Below are 20,791 nucleotides of genomic sequence, written 5' to 3'. Positions count from 1 at the left end.
AATTCTTTAAAATAGACATTTTTCAAGTTTTTATCACAAAAAATATTTAAGATGAAAAAAACCAAAATGTTTTATTTAATAGGTAAAAGATTTGTGTGCCCTAGATATATAAATACAAATAAATAAAAATATTTTTAAGAAATTAAAAATAATAATTTTTCTATAGTTTATTTTTTCAAATCTAACTTTTTATTATTCTTTTTGAATTTTTAAAATTTCCTTTTGAAATTTGAAAATGTTTTTTCAAAATATTTGTAAAAATTTTATTTTCAAATTTTAAGATTTGTCTTTTGTTAAAAAAAAAGTTAAACCTCAATCCTAAAACCCTACCTTAACTATAAAATCTAGGATATAGATTAGTTAATCCTATAGGTATATATACATCTTTAATAAAATATTTATGGTTATCCTAGGGTATTTCTCTTTGCTTATTGGTTTTTGTTTTTGAGAGAAATTATAATTGGGAACCTCCATTGAAAGTGATCTTGGTTATCCCTTATTTGGTCAATCCTATTTCGTAAGCAGTCAATGCATAGCTGAAAATGTGATAATATAACTACAAACTATTTTTTTGTCAATATATGTGTATACAATATGGACATTAAGCACCCCTTTCAATAGTTTCTGACATCACCGTGATCATCTCATGTTTTAAATGTTTTAAGATGTTTATTATTTAATTTATATTGCCTTCTCTGGTGATGTGTGCATTTGATTTATGAGATTGTTCCTGATTGCCATGGGCTTTTTGTAGAATTCTTTGGCTTTTTGGCTATATCTTTAGCCATTGCCAAGAATTGGATGTGGACATATCCCATTGCATGACTTGCCTTCTTCGGAAAATGTCTGTGGACAGTAATGTGATAACTTTTTTAGAGATTTTTTATAGTTTTTACATATTTTAATACTATAAACTTTCGATCTATAATGCTAGTCCATTATCTTATATGCGTGACTGACTTGAACTCATTTAGTTCGGAAGTAAATACGGTTGCTTTCTCCGACTATATCGTTCTGTCACACAGTCAAACCTATTATAAAATCAGGCAATGTTTCTTGAATCATCTTTTGGGGCTGAGTTTGATGTCAGGAAGCTTTGTGTAAGTGGGTCAGTAGAGTCGTTGGGGCATTATATATAAATGTGCAAATTTATTGAAGAGAGAATGAAAATGAAAACTTGGGTGTTGTGGGGGAGAAGAACATAAATGGGAGGCGTAGCGTTATTTCCGGGGGTTCACAATGATCACATGTCATAGTCCCATTTGGATGATGAAGTAGGGCCGGTGTGGGGGATGTGTCCTCATGGAGACAAGACTATAAGTCCTCTCTTCTGACACAGTGTCAATGGAGTGAACTATTCACTGCGGCGGTTTCTTTTCCATTTTTGCCCTCTTCTTGTTGAGCCACTTAGCCGTTAAGCCGGCTCTAACTTTATTGCTGCAAATAATGTACTATTTTCATTTTAGTGACTGTCCTTTAGTTGTCAACAAACTTTCTGTAAACCATTCATCTCTACGTGCATGTGAAATTTGTTTAGTTCATTTGAATGTCTAGAAGTTAATTACTGAATGACCATTTTGCGTGTGCCAGAGGATGGTGCAGTTTCATCTGACGAGGAATTAAGTGGAGGCGATGAGATATTACAGGATGGGAAACAAATATGCGAAGACCGTGATCTCAAGGACAGGTTGCTTCGCAAATTCGGAAGCGGTATAAGCTCATTAAAGCTGGAGTTTTCAAAGAAGAAGAAGAAAGGAAAGCTACCACGAGAAGCAAGACAAGCGCTACTCGATTGGTGGAGTGTTCACTATAAATGGCCTTACCCTACTGTAAGCCAAAAATACACTTTATGTTACATCGAGCTAACCACGGTTACAACTATATATTTAACATGAATCATGTGGATGTGTACAGGAAGGTGATAAGATAGCATTAGCTGATGCAACGGGGTTAGACCAAAAACAGATCAACAATTGGTTTATAAACCAAAGAAAACGTCATTGGAATCAGTCAGAGAATATGCCTTATGCATGATGGACGATCTAGTAATGAGAATGCATGATGCTATTTAACGTTGAAGTAAAAGAAAAGAAATATGCTTGTATTGACATGTTTCCTTTTAAGCATAAATTCTGCTTTGATTTGCCGACAAAAGAAGAAGAAGAAAAAAATGGAAAAAGAGCAGTGAAGGTTGGGATACATGAATGAATAATTTACTCGAGTCACATGTAGGAAAGAATCAAGGGACAAAAAAAGTCTTCGTCAAATGCTTTGTAAACTATATGTTGGTTCGGTTCGTTTAAAGTTCGGGTTATACAGTTTGGTCTTGGATACTATTATATTTTTAGAGTTGAACAAAAAATGTTTTGTATCTGGTATTTATTTGGAGAAAAAAAACCTAAATTCAGTCAGTTGTGAATTCACAAAACTCGTTTATTTCCAATTCCATTATGTTAACAGATTGGTTAGTATTTAAATCAAACCACAAAACGATTTAATTTTCAAATCTTGCTGATTGGTTTCTGTGTAGAAACCTATATCGAAACCGAAAACCAAGAATCACGGTTTGGTTTTTACTTGGGTCCACACTGAATGCCCATGAGTTTTACTAACTACACCCTCGTCCATCTTTTGTTTTAATTCTTTTTGAAGATGGGTCTCAAATCAACTCATATTGAGCCGAACTCGGCCCAATACTTAACTGTAAGCTTGACCCAATCCGTATAACTTGAACAAAACAGACATCGATACGTAATCGTTTAATCACCTCCAAAAAAATGTCGGCTCTACTTGGTATCGTCTTCCCGGTGACCTTCACCGGCCACGGCCAGCTCCCGGCGAAACTCCATTCTTCGCGACGGAGATTGGTGGTTAAGTCTTCGAACTCATCCAGCGAACGTCAGACTCTATTCAACCGCATTGCTCCTGTTTACGATAACGTTTCGAATCAGTCCCCCTTTTGTCTCTTTTCTTTTCTCCTCTCCTCTCCTTTGAGCTTGAGCTTTATGTATATCCTTGTATGGCATTTTTAGCTGAATGATCTCTTAAGCTTAGGACAACATCGTATCTGGAAGAGCATGGCTGTTTCCTGGAGCGGGTGAGAATGTGTGGTGATATAAGACAAAATTCAATCTCTTTCGTTATGTTTAAAAAAAAGAAAAAATCCTTCCTTTTGATGTTGGGTCTCGTTTATATTGAGATTAGAGCGAGAACAGGAGATAAAGTTCTTGACTTGTGTTGTGGAAGTGGTGATTTAGCCTTTCTCTTGTCTGAGAAAGTTGGTCCAACTGGAAAGGTTTGATTGATTTATTGTGTTCTTCAACTGTGGTTTGCTTGGTTTATTAATTTTTTTTGGGGTTTGGTTTATAGGTGATGGGTTTGGATTTCTCTTCTGAACAACTAGCTGTTGCAGCTTCTAGACAGAAGCTTAGAGGGAGGTCTTGCTACAAGTGTATAGAGTGAGCACTACTTACTGGTAACAATTTCATGCTTTGTTGTTGGTGAATGTAACAACATCTCTTGGGGGGGGAAAGACTTACCGTTTAGTATGTATGTATTCTCTGGTAGGTGGATTGAAGGTGATGCTACTGATTTGCCATTTGATGACTGTGAGTTCGATGCGATAACGATGGGTTATGGTCTTAGAAACGTTGTTGATAGGCATAGAGCCATGAGGGAGATGTATCGGGTTCTGAAACCAGGTATTTATTATACATTGCATTTGTATAGAAAAACTTTGTGGTATATGCTTGCTTAGTTGTCTTCTGTTTGGTTTTCAGGTTCGAGAGTGTCCATACTTGATTTCAATAAGAGCAATCAGTCAGTTACGACGTTTATGCAGGTGCTTGTTCTGTTTTAATTTGGAAATTTTATGTTTTCAAAGGAAAATAATTTGGCTGGTTCTGTTTTTTTTTTTGGTTATTGCAAAAGGATTGGATGATTGACAATGTAGTTGTCCCTGTGGCTACTCTTTATGATCTTGCAAAGGAGTATGAATATCTAAAGTATTCAATCAGTGAGTACCTTACAGGTTTGTTTCTTCTTTAAGACTTACTATAGTGTATATATCATCTTGAGTTTGTTCTTTAGCATTGGTCTTTTAGTGAAGGGCTGAATGGGAATATGGAATTGTTGTTTTGCAGGAGAAGAGCTGGAGACTCTTGCTCTAGAAGCTGGATTCTCAAGTGCACGCCATTATGAGATTGGTGGTGGTTTCATGGGGAATTTGGTCGCCTTGAGGTAAACAGAACAGCATTCAACCACCAACACAACTTCATTGTTGAGAAAAAGAAAAGATTTGTTTTAAAATGTTGAAGATTGATCTAAAATTGTTATCTATCCTTCTTCGATGTATTGAGACTTCTAATCAGATGTATTAGTTATACCATTGCACATCTTCATATGATAAACAAGCTATCCAAAATAATGTAAATCAGACGTTTCTGGAACACCTTCTTCCAGATATATATTTTAGGTACTTATCTAAGTCCTCCACATGCAACTCAAAACACAAATCAGTTGCAGAGAAAGTTCCATATATGTTGAAACAAACCATGATTTTTCCTCTAAATAGAAAAACAACAAAATAACCACTTACTTGCCTAACTAACAAACATAGCAAAATAGATATATTCCGGTCTAATTCACCGCTGGATATTCTCTCAGATCATTTGTTAAAAAAAAACACTATATATAACATTTTTTTGCATGCCCATATACATAAAACTCACTTCCTTCCTTTTCATCAAACCTAGTGCTCAATCACAAGCACAAGAACGTACGTTTCCTTATATATAACACACAAGAATGTCTATCAATCTCCAGGTGACCGTCCTAGGAACGATCTTCCTCCTCCTCGCCGCCTCATGCAAAAGCGCGGCAGCGTTTAGTATCTTTCTCGACGACCCTTGCACGGTGACTGATTTTCCTGCATTGTGCAGAGGCACCATTAAGGGTCTAAGGAACGTGAACGCAGCTACGGATGTGGCCATAGCAGAGCTAATGAAGAGGACGAGGCAAGCAAGATATATCGCCAAGAAAGAGATGAAAGTACTTGACGTTGGTGTTTCGACTTGTTTGTCCAACTTCAATAGCGCGTTTGACAATTTGGACAAGGCCCTTAAGAACATCAAGGAAGGTGATCGTTTTAGCCTTAACATTAACCTTAGTGCTGCGTTAACGGACTACGATACTTGCAGCGAGACGATGAAGGGAGCTCGTGGGGATAACGTCGTTTATAAATCCGCAGGGGTTTTGTACAAGATGGCTGATAATTGTTTGGCTCTTTCTACCCTTGTTAAACCATGATTTATCAAAGGAAAATTGGGGTTTCAGAGGGAAAAAGATATATATATTTCTTTTTTCGAGTATGTATTTTATATGTATTTAATTTGGACTAATTTCGGATTTAAACAAGAAAAAGGTGGAAATTAAGGGGAAAATCTTGTGTGTTGTCTGTAGGTGGAAAATGTTTGGACATCGGTTTCTAATTCAAAAATGTCATTTTCTGTTTCAGTCTTAAATGTTATAATTTGTAGTGTTATACTAGTTAGCTACTCGTGATATATTTCTAGTTTATCTGCTTTTATTAGGAGTTTATAGCTCTAAACAAAATTGGATTTTGGAGAGGAGAAAACCATATAACCACAGCCATAGTACATGTTTTATTAAGTTTCTAGCTTAGGGTATTTGGAGGAACGAGATCATATTTCATTTCAGACTTAACCATGCACGTGAAACTTTTTCATTTAATGATGTTTCAAGTTTTTCGAAACTTGTACTCTCTCCGTATCATAAAAATCTCCATTCTAAAAAAAAAATTGTTTCAAAAATATACTTTTTTAACCTTTTCAATGTATTATTTATTAAAAAATTGTTAACTTCAAAAATATTAATAGTTTTTGTTGGATTTTTATTGGTTAAAAATTATGGAAAATTGTTATTCACAAAAAATTAATGCATTTACAATCAAATTTAATGTATTTTCTTAATATATGTGAAAAATTTAGGATATGCATTTTTTTTTAAACAGAGGGAGTAGTTAACTTATGATTTCAAAGAATTCTTTCAGTGAGGCACAAATGCTAGAATAGGTGTAAACTTACATATGAGTATAGGTGTAGACATAAATTTGTTAAGAAATATACTAAATTTTAAAATTATTAAGGGGGCATGTGCACCCTTTGTCCCTACCAAGGTTCGCCAATGTGCTCTAAGTCTATAGAAATGTGAAAGACACCGGATCCATATTCTTGTTGTGAAACACACAATATAACTAATCATATGATTAAAATGGCTATGTTAAAATATACAATATAATTAACACTTGATTTATCAAGTTTATGAATTGGAATTGAACATTCAGAATATGAGATAATAAACACTATAATAAAAGTATGAGCACTTCTACGTATTGCAATTTGGATTTTAAGAATGAATTTCCTTTTCAAAATTTAAATATGCAGCCTTGCAGCTACAATATTTTCATGGCAAAATCAATGGACAGCTCACAATATGAGAATCCATGATGATGTACCCTTAGCGAAGTTCATGCATGGTCCGAACATTAACGTCTTTCACGCCGCTTTTGTAAATAATGACTCATCATATCATAGTTAATAAATCCAACGCCGAATCGTACTTTGTTTCAAATAGTTTACATGGTACTCCTTAATGATCTCAATTAACTGGTTTGGGTCGAGATAAAATTGGAAAATAAACTGTGCTCGAGGTTGCTTTAGTGCTTTAGAGACACGATCATTGCTCTTACATCAAACTGTTCCCATCATCCTTTTGTTAGCTTTTCATCTTTAATTATCTTCACCTTTTTTTCCTTCCGTCTCCGGTCTCCCTATCAGTTAATTATTAAAATGTTTTTTTTTTGTAACTTGATTATTAAAATGTTTCTCTAACACTAATTAGTTTTTTTTTTTCGTTTAGATCAAGGGGAGATTCGGTTGTTCTGAACTTAATCGTGAGGTCTGATCAACTTTTTTTGTAATAGTTTATGGCTGGAACAAAAGTAAAATAATAAATGATACTAGTAGTTTTTTAGAATATACAGAAATTAGAGAGGAAAGTAATGTACGTGCACCCACTCAATGCTCATGCATTTAAATTTATCATAGGTAGCGGCGCACATAAAACTATTGTTTAGCATTTTACTGTAGTTGCTGTGTTCCATCAAAAATTAAACTATTGGCATCTGATTTTTTTAATTGGCATCTGAATTATCTTTAATATGAAACGCTTTTTTTTGTGCGGACGGATGTTTAATGGATGTGAGATTAGTGAAGGTCATTGTCAATCATGTTTTTCTTAATGATGGAACTAAATATTAAATTGCAATTACAAAAGAAAGAATTAAATAGCAACTCAAAGGCAAACATGACATGTTTGCATGCTTTTGGCTCCCAATCATTCCCTCGATTTTAAAGACCGGACAATATCATTCTAACAAAGACACTCTCGAGTTTCTTCTTTACACACTTTCTACTTGCTTTATAGACTATTCTTCTCAACCAAGTTATGTAGTAATTATAAGGTGACTATATATGTAAGTAAAAAAATTTCCACGGTTTTCACAACGACGATAATCAACCACTTGACTTGATTTGTTTATTTTTCAATGGCGATATCAAGTGAACGATATGGTATCAGTTTACATAGAGGATGACCGGGACCCAAATATCTAAAAGTATCGTGCTATGGTTCTCATTTCTTAGTATGTACTATACGAACCAAACTCATATAGTTATTCTTATCTTTTTGTTATATATTGAATATACTGCCATTTGGCCTAAATCAATGTTGAAAATGTTAATTAGCAAATTAGTGTGGATATGTTTTTAGAAAATCAAACCATAAAATTTCAAAAGAAATTCGGGTTAGAATATTTAACGAACGTGCTCTTGGAGTTTTGATGTTGGAACCTAAGTACTCCATCCATGTATTTCGTTGGTTTGTATAGTCACATGAAGATCCAGGCTTTTTTAATGTTTTTCGAAATCAAAATGTCCAAATGCTTAAATTATGGAACAATTAGCTATGTTGTTAAATTTGGTCAAAAAAAGCTATGTTGTTAAATATCTAGGAAAGGACAATATGTACCCTTTAGTATATTCATAAGAAATCAAACAACTCATACGTACCAAATTTTATTTGACAAATTGGAAATATATAAAAGGAGAGTTAGTTTCTTTTTTTTAGCGAATTAAAATTTGCTGGGTATTCAAATACGAGGTAGAGAGGTATATCTAGCCATGGAGAATATGTGAATAACAATAAGAAAGCAAAGATCTTTGAGAAAATCAAGATTTAAAGTTTTCAATTTCTATCTTAAAAACATCAATTTACGTCTTTCAAACCAAATCCAAGTTTACAAATCTTTCCTCGCATTACTATAAAATACCATCGCTTTCACATATCGATAAAGCTACATCAATATCTTCTCTCTTTAAATATGTAAAATTAATCACAAAACCCTAATAAAAAGTAAATAAACACCATTCCATGATAACATAACTACTCAGTATTTATACCACCCTCTGTGTAAGCCCACATGCCCCAAAAACTTTACTAATCTAAGCTTCGTATATACTCCATATCACATTTATTTTGGGGGGGAGTGAGTTCATTCATTAATTCTTGGATTTTGGGGGCTGTGAGTTTTCCTTAGAGAAGTCATTATATCTTTAATGGGGTTTGTTGGAAAGATGTGTCAGTGACATGAAGAAGACGAACAACAACAATAACTTGCAATAAATGTCTGGCTTTCATCTAACATCACGCACAAATAGCGTTTTTCATATCCTTCTGAAAAGTCACTACAGTGAAAACTAGGAGATTCCTCAGCCATTACAATGTCTTCTTGTTTTATCTTCACTTTCATTCTCTTACTCTGCCTCTTCTCTTCTCCTTTCTCCTCTTCTTCTCTACATAATGCCACAAACGAAAGCGTGACTCTCCGGCCTCAACATGAGATTCAGAAGCTGAAACTCATCAGAGAACACCTCCAAAGGATCAATAAACCCGCCGTTAAGACCATTCCGGTAACTTAAAACTACTATATATTGTTTCTTCTGTATGTCTAAACTAAGTTCGAGCCGTGTGTTCGTTTATAGAGGCATTACGTGATTTTTAAGAAACAAAAAATCATAATAAATATTTTACTAAAAAATCTTGAGATTTTTTTTTAAATATTACGGTGATATTGTTCCCAAAATTTAATTTACTCTTTCCTTAGTTTCTCACTTTGAAAAAAAAATCTCAGAAATGTTTTTTTTTTCTTAAAAAAATTCATAAGCGAATGTAAATTACACCATTAATTAAGAATAGTTCTGACTTCTGACTAATGTTCTTGTGATAATTTCAGAGCCCAGATGGAGATACTATAGATTGTGTTCCATCTCATCACCAGCCTGCTTTTGATCATCCCTTGTTAAAAGGACAAAGACCAATGGTAATAACTCATTTCTTGTTGTTATCATAATTGTTTTAATCCCAAAGGTCAAAGCCTCTAAATTATATGAAAACATGTTCAGGATCCACCAGATATGCCCAAAGGGCATAGCCAAGAAAATGAATCCCATGAAGATTTTCAGCTTTGGAGTTTAACCGGTGAGTTTTGTCCAGAAGGTACAATTCCAATCAGAAGAACAACGGAGCAAGACATGTTAAGAGCAAGTTCAGTCCGTAGATTTGGTCGCAAAATAAGGCGCGTGAAAAGGGACTCGAGCACTAGCGGCCACGAGGTACTCATTATTACTTTAGCTAGAAGTCAGAACTTGTTACTTTTTATTTATTTAACTTTAAGAAGAGGAGTAATAACAAGAACTACCTTTCTCGCAAATCTTTGCAATGCCACTAACAGAATGTTACTTTACTTGTCAGAGAGTACAGTTATTTGTTCGAAAAAAATTAGACTATATTTCAATACAATTATTATAAGGGCTCTTATATATAATACGTGTAGCATGCGGTGGGATACGTATCGGGAAGTAAATACTACGGAGCAAAAGCGAGTATAAACGTGTGGACGCCACAAGTAAGCAGCAAAAACGAGTTTAGTCTATCTCAGATTTGGGTCATCGCCGGTTCTTTCGCCGACGATCTTAATACCATCGAAGCTGGTTGGCAGGCACGTGCCATACATCTCCCCTATTTGTCAATAATTATTTAATTTTTTTTATTATTTATCTTATTTACTTTCACAAAACTATCTAAATTCTTAGCATTTTGATTATGTCGGACAGGTTAGCCCGGAGCTGTACGGAGACACTAACCCAAGATTCTTCACCTATTGGACGGTATGCATATACTTTCATCCAACTTTTTTTTTTTGCTAAAATTTGGTTCATCCAACTTCAAAACTGTAACTCAAAAACTTTTTTTTTTTTGTTTTTGTCTTTCTAAAATATAATATACTAAAATGTTACGGACATCTCTACTCTATCTTTTTGCAGTCGGATGCCTACCAGGCAACAGGATGCTATAACTTGTTGTGTTCCGGTTTTATTCAGACAAACAACAGAATTGCGATCGGAGCTGCTATTTCTCCGGTTTCGTCATATAAAGGTGGACAATTCGATATAAGTCTATTGATATGGAAGGTAATTTGTCATCTTCAACATATTTAAATTGTTTTAATCTCATCCTAAAATTGAGATTACTATCTTTTATATAATCACCTAATTTAGAATATTAATATGATATTTCATTTTATTTCTTTATCTATGTTCTAAACCTATTTGGCAAGGGAATTCAAGCGTCAAAACCTAATAATTATTGCACGTCATGTTAATTTAGTAGACATGTCTCCTCACCATTTATTAACTTATTTTGGCGTTAATGTAGAAATCATATTACTATTCTTGATTAAAACCATGCACATGGCTTATCCATCAAATGCTTTGCACGGTCACACAGCTCACTCCAACTTTTACATGTGAACGTAGAATGATCCTACTAATTACTTCTTCAAATAAAAAAAAACATGTGTAGGACCCAAAACACGGCCACTGGTGGCTCCAATTCGGGTCAGGTACACTAGTCGGGTATTGGCCCATTTCTTTGTTCACGCACCTGATGGAGCATGGGAACATGGTCCAGTTCGGTGGGGAGATCGTTAACACACGACCTGATGGTTCGCATACTTCGACTCAAATGGGAAGTGGCCATTTTGCCGGCGAAGGATTTGGAAGATCATCGTACTTTAGGAATCTTGAGGTGGTAGATTGGGACAATACACTTATCCCGATATCTAATCTTAGAGTTCTTGCGGATCATCCTAATTGTTATGACATAAGAGGAGGAGTAAACCGGGTTTGGGGTAACTATTTTTATTATGGAGGACCTGGTAAAAACTCGAAATGTCCATAAAGAAAACAAGAAAGAAGTAAACTGTGTGTTTACACTTTTCAGCATACGTAGATGAGATTTTTTGGGGGATTGAGGGCTCGGGACAAAGATCCGGAGATTTTTTCAAAAAATATTTGTGAGAGAAGAAGTTAACCGATTGATTAATGTTATCAAATGTGTAAATGATGAATGTGCTGTTTGAAAGGTTGTGCTGATTCTTTGGATTGTACGAACTTTTACCATTTCTTTTTATTCGAATTAATGTGTTAAAAAATGATGAATGTGAATTGTTACATTTACATTCATTAAATTATATTTTTTCTAACGAGTTAAAATACTCAAAGTTAACAATGGATTAAACTCATACGACATTTCACGAAACATGAAACCTTATTTTTACTTCATTTGATCAAAATGTTATAAACTGCAACAGGTTTTATTCAGATTGTTTGGTCCAACCCATGTCTCAGAGGGACCCACTTTATTTCCAAAATAAGCACGTGGCATCCACATAGGAGAAGCCATCAATCAAGAACACACATTCCTTGGAGCTTTTCTTGACTCTCCAGACGCGTCTCTCCCAGAGAAGAAAACTATTATTCTTGTAAAAAAAATAAAAATAAAATGCGAGTCTTTCTTTCATTGGACGTTTTAGGCAGAGAAAGGTAAAACTCAGAGAGCTCGTTTCTCCACACACTTCTAGAAGCAAACGAGAAAAAGAAGTAGACAACTTCTCTTAGTTCATACATACATTGATTAGTTTTTTTTGTCATCTTGTTCCACTGTCAACACAGAGCCTCTTCTCTTGACACATTCCCTTTTTCTTTTCACACTACTTGATTAAAATAACAGAATAAAAAACTTTCTAGGAATCATCAATCTTCGTTTACCACTGAAAAGAGAAGAGAGATCAAAATCAAACCTTTTAAGGAAAGAATGATTCCATTGTTGCTTACGTCAGCTCTTCAACTAGCAGAGCTTTTAGTAAGCTCCGTCGTTCATATTCTATTCGGGCTTTACCTCTTCAGTTCAGCCATCGCAGGAGACCTCGCTCAGACGTTTCTTGAGTCAATCTTCAAACCCAAACCCACCTTTGAAGTGATCAAACAAGGGAACACAACAACACAAGTCAATGACTTGACTCCCATTGTTTTAGTCCATGGCATTTTCGGTTTTGGCAAAGGAGTAAGAGTTCATAACATTTTACCTTCATAGCCCCATGTTTAAGTTAAAAAGTTATGGCTCTAAAGTTACACATTTGTAAAAAAGTACATTTTTCTTTTGAATCAAATTTAACATTTTATTCAAAAAAATAACAACAATTGACCTTCTTTCTTTTGTCATGCAATGGTGTGTTAATTGAGGTTTTGTAATTTTTTGCAGAGGTTAGGTGGGTTATCATACTTTGCTGGTGCTGAGAAGAAGGATGAGAGAGTGTTAGTTCCTGATTTGGGTTCTTTGACTAGTGTACACGATAGGTGACAATAAGAAAATTTCAATTTTTTTTGTTATAATATATATAGTCTGAGAGTGAAGAAGAGTTACTGATACTTTTTTTAAATAGGGCGAGGGAGTTATTTTATTATTTGAAAGGTGGACTAGTTGATTACGGTGAAGCTCATAGCAAAGCTTGTGGGCATTCTCAGTTTGGTCGTTTTTATGACAAAGGTTTAGTCTTTTTATTTTATTTTTTAGTTTCACTCTTTGTGCTGATGAATCTCTACTTCAGGGGAGTATCAAGAATGGGATGAAGGTCATCCTATTCACTTTGTTGGCCACTCTGCTGGTGCTCAAGTTGTTCGTGTGTTGCAGCAAATGCTCTCTGACAAGGTAAACCGAAACACAATAAAGACTTTTTGGTTTTTGTTGTTTGAAACTGACTTGCTTGTGTTGTTTTCAGATGTTTGATGGTCATGAGAACACAAATGAGAACTGGGTTTTGAGTTTAACATCCTTGTCAGGAGCATTAAACGGGAGTACACGAACCTACCTAGATGGGATCCAGTGAGTTTTACTCTCTTCTCTCTTACCTTCTCGTCATTGGAACTATTAACTCAAAATGTATATATAAAACAATGCCAGGCCTGAAGATGGCAAGTCCCTCAAACCCATATGCTTACTCCAGATTTGTAGACTTGGAGCCATCATCTACGACTGGCTAGACATCTCTTACCTCAAATCCTATTACACCTTCGGTTTCGACCATTTCAACATGTCCTGGAAAAAAACAGGCCTACGCGGCCTCGTGGACTGCCTTCTCGGAAACGCTGGCCCTTTTGCACCGTCGTCCGGAGACTGGATCTTGCCTGACCTCTCCATCCAAGAGACGATGAAGCTCAACGCTAACCTCAAGACTTTCCCTAACACGTTCTACTTCAGCTACGCGACCAAGCGCACTGGAAAGCCTCTTGGTGGTGGGGTGATGATGGGTATACATCCTCTGCTTTCCATCAGGGTCTTGCAGATGAGTCGGTGGTGCTACCCTCGTGACTTGCCTCTGCCTTATAAGGGATACAGAGATGAAGATTGGCGGGATAATGATGGAGCGTTGAACACTGTGTCTATGACTCATCCGCGGATTCCTGTTGAGCATTGTAGTCTCGTTGTGAGTAGTGACTATGATTGTCTCCCGCTACAGCCAGGGATTTGGTTAGTAGTAGTTATATTGGATGATGATGATGAGTTTCTTGAAGGTTGGATGATTATAAAAAGAGTTTTGTTGAATGTGTGTAATTAGGTACTACAAGATTGTGGAGGCGGATCATATAATGTTCATTCTGAATAGAGAGAGAGCAGGTGTGGAGTTTGATTTGATATACGACAATATATTTGAGAGGTGTAGGAAACATGTGTTCAGGCAGAGTCCTCAGACAATGCCGAACAAAGCTCAGCGGAAGCTAGGAGGAGAATAGAGAGAGGGGCAAATGTGTATAATAGCGCTTTGTTTGTTACAACTTACAACACAAACCTTAGAGCTCAAGTTTGATGTAATGGCTTATTATATATACATATAGCTGCTTCATCATCATATGGTTCATTAACAAATGTGTATAGCTTTGCTTGTTACAACAGGAACTTTTGCATGCTTCCTGCAGATTACTACACCTTACTGCAATGACTATGAAGTTCTAGGTTCGTGCATTCTCCTAGAGCAAAGTCTAAAACCATTTTAAATTCACTTTCTTTTGGATAGGAAATGGAAATCCTTCTCAATAGAATTTGAACCTATGACCTCTCAGACACATACTAAATAATTTAAGAATTTTATTCACTAGGCCAACTCCTCGGCCTGTTTTTGATCATATCATATCATACTTTCACAGGTTTATCTGATCACAGTTATAAATTCTAGTTTGATTGTAGATCTGATTGGTGACACAAAAACATTATATAAGATGGCAGAGTAGAGATAATTATGATAGTAATGTGGCGCTTAATGGTTATACACTTATACGTTGTATTTACCACATTAACACTCAAGACCTTGAATCACCTCATGAGGACAAACCAGCTCAAGCCTTTGAGAGTGTTGAGGAGTCAAGAGAGTGGAATGTGGAAACTTACATCTAAAAGAGGACGAAACAAAAAAAGATGAAGGAGACTTGGCTCTACCCTATTGGTAGTGAAACCGAAAGTAGAACTTGTCTGAAGAAGAGGTTGATACCCGACAAAACTCGCAATCTCTCAATCTGTGATCTCCGCCACATTTTTTTATTCTCTACCAATATAACGACTTATGTCCATTAACGACTTTTTATCTGATAAATCGTGTCCGTCCATTTCAGTGGCTCTGCTGCATCCTTCTTTAAAGATGATAAATGATTGGATTGAGGAAGTGATCCAAATCCATGTCAGACACACATTTGTAATCTGCTTCACCTAATATTTTTTATTTAAGTTTTTTCTTAAAGACACACACTTTCGAGTTTTAATACAATAGTGCTCTCACCCACTCCTCTTGCTTTGGCTCTCGAACGTGACTGACCATCCACAGAGAGAGCCTTTAGGGGGGGTCTCACAAGATTTGAGCTTTTTTGAAGGTATGTGGTTTCCTCTGGATCAGTTTCAATACCCATTTGAAAAAGGCGTCGCCTTTCTCTGTATTCTTTATGTTTTTTTTCCTCTCTCGATGATTACGAATCAGTTACTGTAGATTTTTGAGTTCTGGTTCGAATTGCTGACGTGGGATTCTCACAAAAAAAAAACTCTCTTTTTTTGTTTAAAAGGTGTGAGAGGAGAGAGAAATGGCTTTAGAGTACGAACTTCTGAATGAAAACGTGAAGAAGTGTCAGTATGCGGTCAGAGGTGAGCTCTATCTCCGCGCTTCTGAGCTTCAGAAAGAAGGCAAAAAGGTATTTTTCACTACTTTCTTGTATCCTTTACTACATCTTTGGTTTTATCTCTTTAGTTAGTTTAGGACTGACTAGTTTGGGATGAATATTACATAAACAGATCATTTTCACAAACGTTGGGAACCCTCATGCTTTAGGACAGAAGCCATTGACTTTTCCTCGCCAGGTATTTATATATATAATTCTTCAGACTTCAATCTATGACTGGGGCCTAGATGTTTAAAATAACAAACCAATCACTTGCAGGTGGTTGCGCTCTGTCAAGCACCGTTTCTACTAGATGACCCAAATGTTGGAATGCTTTTTCCAGCTGATGCTATTGCCAGAGCTAAGCATTATCTTTCCTTGACTTCTGGCGGTTTAGGTATCATCATTATCTTCACCAAAAACTCATTACTTTATCCGGTTATCAAAAAAGTTATTTTGCTTCTCTCTCTCTCTGTGTTATCAGGTGCTTACAGTGACTCAAGAGGCCTTCCAGGAGTTAGGAAAGAGGTTGCAGAGTTCATTCAAAGACGTGATGGCTATCCAAGGTGGTGATTGCTTTCATGAAATATGTTTTGTTGTGAAAGCAAACCCAGCTCAGACCTTTTTTTGTTTGTCATTTTTTCATATCCACAGTGATCCGGAACTCATATTTCTCACTGATGGAGCTAGCAAGGGTGTGATGCAGATCCTGAACTGTGTTATACGCGGTGAGGGAGACGGGGTAAGCTCATCTGTTCCAAGAGGTCTTAGTATCTGCTGTGGTGTTACTCCTGACACTACTTCATTTTTACAAGTTTGTTTTTTCTTTACCGTTCTGCAGATTCTAGTTCCGGTTCCACAGTATCCACTCTACTCAGCCACCATATCACTCTTAGGTGGCTCTCTTGTTCCTTACTATCTCGATGAGTCTGAGAACTGGGGACTTGATGTCAACAACCTTAGACAGTCCGTTGCTCAGGCTCGTTCTCAAGGCATATCAGTGAGCACTCTTTTTTTTTTTATTCCTTCTTCTCCTTGCAATTGTCAATGCACTTAGTAAGTCACTGAATTGTCTTGAAATTGGTGTGATACACAGGTAAGGGCAATGGTGATCATTAACCCTGGGAACCCAACTGGTCAGTGTCTAAGCGAAGCCAACTTAAAAGAGATACTGAGGTTCTGTTACAACGAGAAACTGGTTCTTCTGGGAGACGAAGTTTATCAGCAGAACATATACCAGGATGAGCGTCCCTTTATCAGCTCCAAGAAGGTTCAGCTTCTTCTTCTACCACCTTTTGTTTTTTTCATGTTAACTGATGAAACTTGTTGCCTTGGTTTGTGTGATAAACATTGTGTTAACATTCTTTGAGAATTAAAAGGTTTTGATGGAGATGGGTTCGCCGTTCAACAAGGAAGTCCAGCTTGTGTCTTTTCACACTGTCTCTAAAGGTTATTGGGGAGAGTGTGGACAGAGAGGTGGATACTTTGAGATGACTAACATCCCTCCCAGGGTTCGTCTTTTGACTCCTCCTCTCTGCTTTATAAGTTACTTCTGTTAACATAAGCATTGATATGTTTTTGTTTTGGTTTGCAGGTTGTTGAAGAGATATACAAGGTTGCTTCAATTGCTCTCAGCCCCAATGTCTCTGCACAGATCTTTGTAAGTCATAAACAAGTCTTAAACGTCATGTGGATTGTAGAAAATCATCTGTACGTTCTGAGAGTGATGTGAATGGTGCAGATGGGTTTGATGGTTAGTCCTCCAAAGCCTGGAGACATCTCATATGATCAATTTGCCCGTGAAAGGTATTAATATACATAAAGCCAGTTAAGCAGTCATGATCATCATCATCATCCCTGGATTGAATCATTATGTACATTATTATTCTAGCAAGGGGATTCTTGAATCTTTGAGAAGAAGAGCAAAGATCATGACTGATGGATTCAACAGCTGCAAGAACGTTGTCTGCAATTTCACAGAAGGTAAGAAAAACAACAATAAAGGAAGCATGACATTACTTGTTTCTGTTTGATTCTGATGTGTATGTATATATGGTAGGTGCAATGTATTCGTTTCCTCAAATACGGTTACCAACGGGAGCTCTCCAAGCTGCGAAGCAAGCAGGAAAAGTGCCAGACGTTTTCTACTGTCTCAAGCTCTTAGAAGCCACAGGAATCTCCACAGTTCCTGGCTCTGGATTTGGACAGAAAGAAGGGTAAGACAACAAACAGCTAAAGAATTTTTACCCAGTTTGGTTTTTATTCTTGCTCTTTTGATGATCTCTTCTTGTTTTCTTTTTGACAGTGTGTTCCATCTGAGGACAACGATCTTGCCTGCGGAAGAGGAGATGCCGGAGATCATGGATAGTTTCAAGAAGTTCAACGACGAGTTCATGACTCAGTATGATAATGGCTTTGGTTATTCCAGAATGTGATTTACTTTCTTTCTCCTTTCTTCTTCTTGTTATGATATGATGGAACAAACCTATTGTGTTCTGCTACACTCTTTAAAGCTAAATCTCTGTAGTACTCTTCTATTTCTATAAAACTCTTCCATGTCTCCTCTATTTTCAGTTGCAGACTGATAAGATCTTACGGATATCAAACCAGCTTGCAAACTACTTTAATTAAACAATATGATTCCCAAACATGACATACTTAAACCCTTATCGATATTAAAAAGTCTAGAACCGGAACTTGACATAAACCCTTATCCTAAACTTGACATACTAAACCCTTATCAATATTAAAAAGAGGACAGTCTTTGGTGTATGAAGCAAGTAACATGAAGAGCAAAGAAGAAAACAGAGTAGAAGAACACAATTGGCAATGGAAAGCAACTGATCAGGATTCTGTCGCAAGTGAAGCAGAGCAGTTCTGTTTGCGGGTTGTCACAAGAGTTCTCAAGTGTCTGTGGCTGCTCTTTCAATCTGGTGCGCTCTAAGTCCTTGCAAAGGTTTCGAGATTTCGGATAATAAAAGAATTAACGGTTTGATTACAGCATGAACATACTGGGATGGCCTCAATCATGGTGGCATTTGGGTACATACATAACAATCTAAGACATATTGTAAGAATAGGTGTCAAATGAGCTTTGAGATGAACACCCAAGAAGAGCGAAAATCTTAATAATTCGGAGTTGTGATCTCCATGACTCTCATCGTATCAAAGAGACAAGTCCAGCAATGTTCTCTGAGGATGAGCAAGTGAGAGGACTCATTAAGCAACTTACTCCTTTGCTTGCTTGCTATAAACAGTTATTTGTGTTAATCTCTTGTGCAGCACATAAAAATCTTAGAATGCATCAACCTTCAAAGTTTTATATGGTACAAGTAGCGGCAAGGGACAGTTGCATGGGTGAGTGAAGGTTGTGTGTTACAAGGGATATGAAAAAATAGACAGGAACGGTTGTCCACTCCAGACTAGTGTTCTTCTCTAGCTGATCTATAATAAGTAGCAAGCAATTCACGTTTTTGAACAGTTTGAAGGATTAGGGGTACTAAAAGATTTTATCATGAATTTTCAGGCCTAATTGGCAGAAACTAGACTAAGGGAATTGGGGAGGCAAGGCGAAGAAATTATTGAAGAGATAAAAAAAGAAAATGTTCATTGCACTAGTCTATGTTGATGCGTAATTTGAAAATGAAGATGAAATGTGGACTAAACCAATACAATCTCTCACAAAAACAAAGTTATCAAACTTTGTTAGTATAAGACATAATGTCACATTACGAAGACAAACAAAGCTATAACATTGAACCTAGAATGAATCATAAACGACTATCGAGGAACAATAACGAGAAATGACACTAACATGCAAATGATCCCTAAGAAATTAATAAATACAATCAAAAACTCAATGAAACAAATGTCAATAATCTATAGCAAACATTCAAAAACAAACACGAAATGCATGATAATCCAATAAATATTGAATAAAAGATCTCCGATTCCAAAAAAATCCATAAAGCTTAACAAACTCTGAGTTCAACAACGATTCCAAAAGATAGCAAATTAAAACACACCAATCGAAAACCCTAGGCGGTAAGCACAACAGCACCACCAGCCTCTTTGATCTTCTTCTCAGCAGTCTTCGAAATAAGCTTGGCCTTCACCACAAACGGCCTCCCCTCAGGCAAATGCCCTTTCCCGAGCACCTTGAAGAACCCGTGCTGCGTCACGTCGATCATCGGCACCTTGTCCTTGGTCGCCTTCGCCTTCACATCCTCGGGAACCAGCGACCACAGCCTGTCGAGGTTGACGATCGGGCTGTAGAACTTGTTCCTGAGCTTGTGGAAGTACCTCATCCCTACTTTCCCGAAGTAACCGGGATGGTACTTGTCGAAGAGGATCCGGTGGTGGTGCATGCCTCCGGCGTTTCCGCGGCCTCCGGGATGCTTGCGGTGCTTTCCGATACGACCGTGGCCCGCGCTGACGTGGCCTCTCTTCTTCCTGTTCTTCTTCAGCGCCGTCGCCATTTTTGATTCAGATCTACTGCCTAGGGCTTCCTTCTGAGGAGGTGAGAGAGATAAGGTTTTTTTATATAGGAAATGAAAGGCTAGGGTTTTATGTTTGGGCTTTTTAATGGGCCTTGTGGAGTGTTTTCGACCCAATGATATGAACAGTATCATTGCTTGAAAGATATCAGTGATTAGTTTTGGGCCTTGCGGATTTTAGTGCTAATGATATTTTTTTACTTGACCAGCTTTTTGGGTAGTTTTATTTTCGGTTATCAGTTGTTTTGGTTGTGACATTGAATTTTTTTGGTTATAATCTTTTTTTTTGTTCGTTTCCTTCTTGTTAAATGTCTCCTCAGTCTTTAATTAAAGTAAAGTTGTGATATGCCGGGCAAACCAAAAGTAAAAAAAGGTAAATGTCTAGTAAATTATTAAGTTTGTAATAGTTGAATTGATTGAGATATGAGCCATAGTTTGTACCATTAGTTTGTAATATACCAGGCTGTTTTAACAATTAACTAGATTTTGATCCGCGCTTTTGAAGCGCGGAATATTTTACGATGAAAAATTTCATTAATAATTTAACAAATATTTTGGTAATTTTTTAAGAGTTTGTATTTAAAATATTTTTTCATTTAAATCAGTATTTTTAAATTC

General features: G+C 36.4%; 7 protein-coding genes across 8 annotated transcripts; 6 read left to right on the top strand and 1 right to left on the bottom strand.

The window, feature by feature from the left end:
- The first annotated feature begins 324 nt into the window (after positions 1–324).
- Positions 325–2,411, top strand: LOC130504472 (homeobox protein knotted-1-like 6). The gene is made up of 2 exons (XM_056999086.1): positions 325–1,829; positions 1,915–2,411. The coding sequence occupies exons 1-2, from the start codon at positions 1,569–1,571 to the stop codon at positions 2,032–2,034; spliced, it is 381 nt and encodes a 126-aa protein (XP_056855066.1). The 5' UTR covers positions 325–1,568; the 3' UTR covers positions 2,035–2,411.
- Positions 2,412–2,746: 335 nt separating this feature from the next.
- LOC108820890 (2-phytyl-1,4-beta-naphthoquinone methyltransferase, chloroplastic-like) lies at positions 2,747–4,486 on the top strand. The gene is made up of 8 exons (XM_018593914.2): positions 2,747–2,939; positions 3,033–3,097; positions 3,205–3,295; positions 3,370–3,458; positions 3,568–3,701; positions 3,780–3,841; positions 3,931–4,030; positions 4,143–4,486. Exons 1-8 carry the CDS (start codon positions 2,778–2,780, stop codon positions 4,241–4,243), a joined length of 804 nt encoding a protein of 267 aa, XP_018449416.1. The 5' UTR covers positions 2,747–2,777; the 3' UTR covers positions 4,244–4,486.
- A 320-nt stretch (positions 4,487–4,806) lies between these two features.
- LOC108821718 (pectinesterase inhibitor 12-like) lies at positions 4,807–5,430 on the top strand. Its single transcript, XM_018594710.2, has one exon. It carries the CDS (start codon positions 4,807–4,809, stop codon positions 5,305–5,307), a length of 501 nt encoding a protein of 166 aa, XP_018450212.1. The 3' UTR covers positions 5,308–5,430.
- A 3,079-nt stretch (positions 5,431–8,509) lies between these two features.
- Positions 8,510–11,610, top strand: LOC108818954 (uncharacterized). The gene is made up of 7 exons (XM_018591917.2): positions 8,510–9,050; positions 9,374–9,460; positions 9,543–9,752; positions 9,974–10,138; positions 10,254–10,307; positions 10,464–10,610; positions 11,002–11,610. Exons 1-7 carry the CDS (start codon positions 8,862–8,864, stop codon positions 11,377–11,379), a joined length of 1,230 nt encoding a protein of 409 aa, XP_018447419.1. The 5' UTR covers positions 8,510–8,861; the 3' UTR covers positions 11,380–11,610.
- A 548-nt stretch (positions 11,611–12,158) lies between these two features.
- Positions 12,159–14,473, top strand: LOC108819742 (uncharacterized). The gene is made up of 7 exons (XM_056999088.1): positions 12,159–12,543; positions 12,742–12,836; positions 12,923–13,026; positions 13,088–13,188; positions 13,259–13,362; positions 13,441–14,007; positions 14,096–14,473. The coding sequence occupies exons 1-7, from the start codon at positions 12,295–12,297 to the stop codon at positions 14,268–14,270; spliced, it is 1,395 nt and encodes a 464-aa protein (XP_056855068.1). The 5' UTR covers positions 12,159–12,294; the 3' UTR covers positions 14,271–14,473.
- Positions 14,474–15,218: 745 nt separating this feature from the next.
- Positions 15,219–18,244, top strand: LOC108822099 (glutamate--glyoxylate aminotransferase 1). 2 transcript variants are annotated; one of them, XM_018595120.2, is made up of 14 exons: positions 15,222–15,398; positions 15,585–15,710; positions 15,811–15,876; positions 15,957–16,074; positions 16,162–16,243; positions 16,332–16,419; positions 16,519–16,677; positions 16,774–16,947; positions 17,057–17,188; positions 17,272–17,337; positions 17,419–17,483; positions 17,569–17,660; positions 17,737–17,893; positions 17,983–18,244. In XM_018595120.2, the coding sequence occupies exons 2-14, from the start codon at positions 15,603–15,605 to the stop codon at positions 18,110–18,112; spliced, it is 1,437 nt and encodes a 478-aa protein (XP_018450622.1). In that variant the 5' UTR covers positions 15,222–15,398; positions 15,585–15,602; the 3' UTR covers positions 18,113–18,244. The 2 variants fall into 2 exon arrangements, with proteins under 2 accessions (XP_018450621.1, XP_018450622.1); XM_018595119.2 differs by having other exon boundaries at positions 15,219–15,398; positions 15,957–16,243.
- A 1,343-nt stretch (positions 18,245–19,587) lies between these two features.
- LOC108838988 (60S ribosomal protein L27a-2-like) lies at positions 19,588–20,202 on the bottom strand. Its single transcript, XM_018611836.2, has one exon. It carries the CDS (start codon positions 20,153–20,155, stop codon positions 19,715–19,717), a length of 441 nt encoding a protein of 146 aa, XP_018467338.1. The 5' UTR covers positions 20,156–20,202; the 3' UTR covers positions 19,588–19,714.
- Between the last annotated feature and the right edge of the window lie 589 nt (positions 20,203–20,791).

Source organism: Raphanus sativus, unplaced genomic scaffold (assembly GCF_000801105.2).
Source record: "Raphanus sativus cultivar WK10039 unplaced genomic scaffold, ASM80110v3 Scaffold1603, whole genome shotgun sequence".
In the NCBI taxonomy this organism is placed as follows: domain Eukaryota; kingdom Viridiplantae; phylum Streptophyta; class Magnoliopsida; order Brassicales; family Brassicaceae; genus Raphanus; species Raphanus sativus.
The sequence above is the reverse complement of the archived record's forward strand: the minus strand, read 5'-3'. Positions and strand labels throughout refer to the sequence as shown.

Coding starts and splice junctions, on each gene's coding strand:
- LOC130504472 (XM_056999086.1), top strand. CDS start 1,569: ATGACCATTTTGCGTGTGCCAGAGGATGGTGCAGTTTCATCTGACGAG. Junction 1,830..1,914: donor ATAAATGGCCTTACCCTACT/GTAAGCCAAAAA, acceptor GGATGTGTACAG/GAAGGTGATAAGATAGCATT.
- LOC108820890 (XM_018593914.2), top strand. CDS start 2,778: ATGTCGGCTCTACTTGGTATCGTCTTCCCGGTGACCTTCACCGGCCAC. Junction 2,940..3,032: donor TTGCTCCTGTTTACGATAAC/GTTTCGAATCAG, acceptor TGGCATTTTTAG/CTGAATGATCTCTTAAGCTT. Junction 4,031..4,142: donor AATCAGTGAGTACCTTACAG/GTTTGTTTCTTC, acceptor GTTGTTTTGCAG/GAGAAGAGCTGGAGACTCTT.
- LOC108821718 (XM_018594710.2), top strand. CDS start 4,807: ATGTCTATCAATCTCCAGGTGACCGTCCTAGGAACGATCTTCCTCCTC.
- LOC108818954 (XM_018591917.2), top strand. CDS start 8,862: ATGTCTTCTTGTTTTATCTTCACTTTCATTCTCTTACTCTGCCTCTTC. Junction 9,753..9,973: donor CGAGCACTAGCGGCCACGAG/GTACTCATTATT, acceptor TAATACGTGTAG/CATGCGGTGGGATACGTATC. Junction 10,611..11,001: donor TAAGTCTATTGATATGGAAG/GTAATTTGTCAT, acceptor AAACATGTGTAG/GACCCAAAACACGGCCACTG.
- LOC108819742 (XM_056999088.1), top strand. CDS start 12,295: ATGATTCCATTGTTGCTTACGTCAGCTCTTCAACTAGCAGAGCTTTTA. Junction 12,837..12,922: donor TTGACTAGTGTACACGATAG/GTGACAATAAGA, acceptor TTTTTTAAATAG/GGCGAGGGAGTTATTTTATT. Junction 14,008..14,095: donor CCGCTACAGCCAGGGATTTG/GTTAGTAGTAGT, acceptor GTGTGTAATTAG/GTACTACAAGATTGTGGAGG.
- LOC108822099 (XM_018595119.2), top strand. CDS start 15,603: ATGGCTTTAGAGTACGAACTTCTGAATGAAAACGTGAAGAAGTGTCAG. Junction 15,877..15,956: donor CATTGACTTTTCCTCGCCAG/GTATTTATATAT, acceptor AATCACTTGCAG/GTGGTTGCGCTCTGTCAAGC. Junction 16,948..17,056: donor CCTTTATCAGCTCCAAGAAG/GTTCAGCTTCTT, acceptor GAGAATTAAAAG/GTTTTGATGGAGATGGGTTC.
- LOC108838988 (XM_018611836.2), bottom strand. CDS start 20,155: ATGGCGACGGCGCTGAAGAAGAACAGGAAGAAGAGAGGCCACGTCAGC.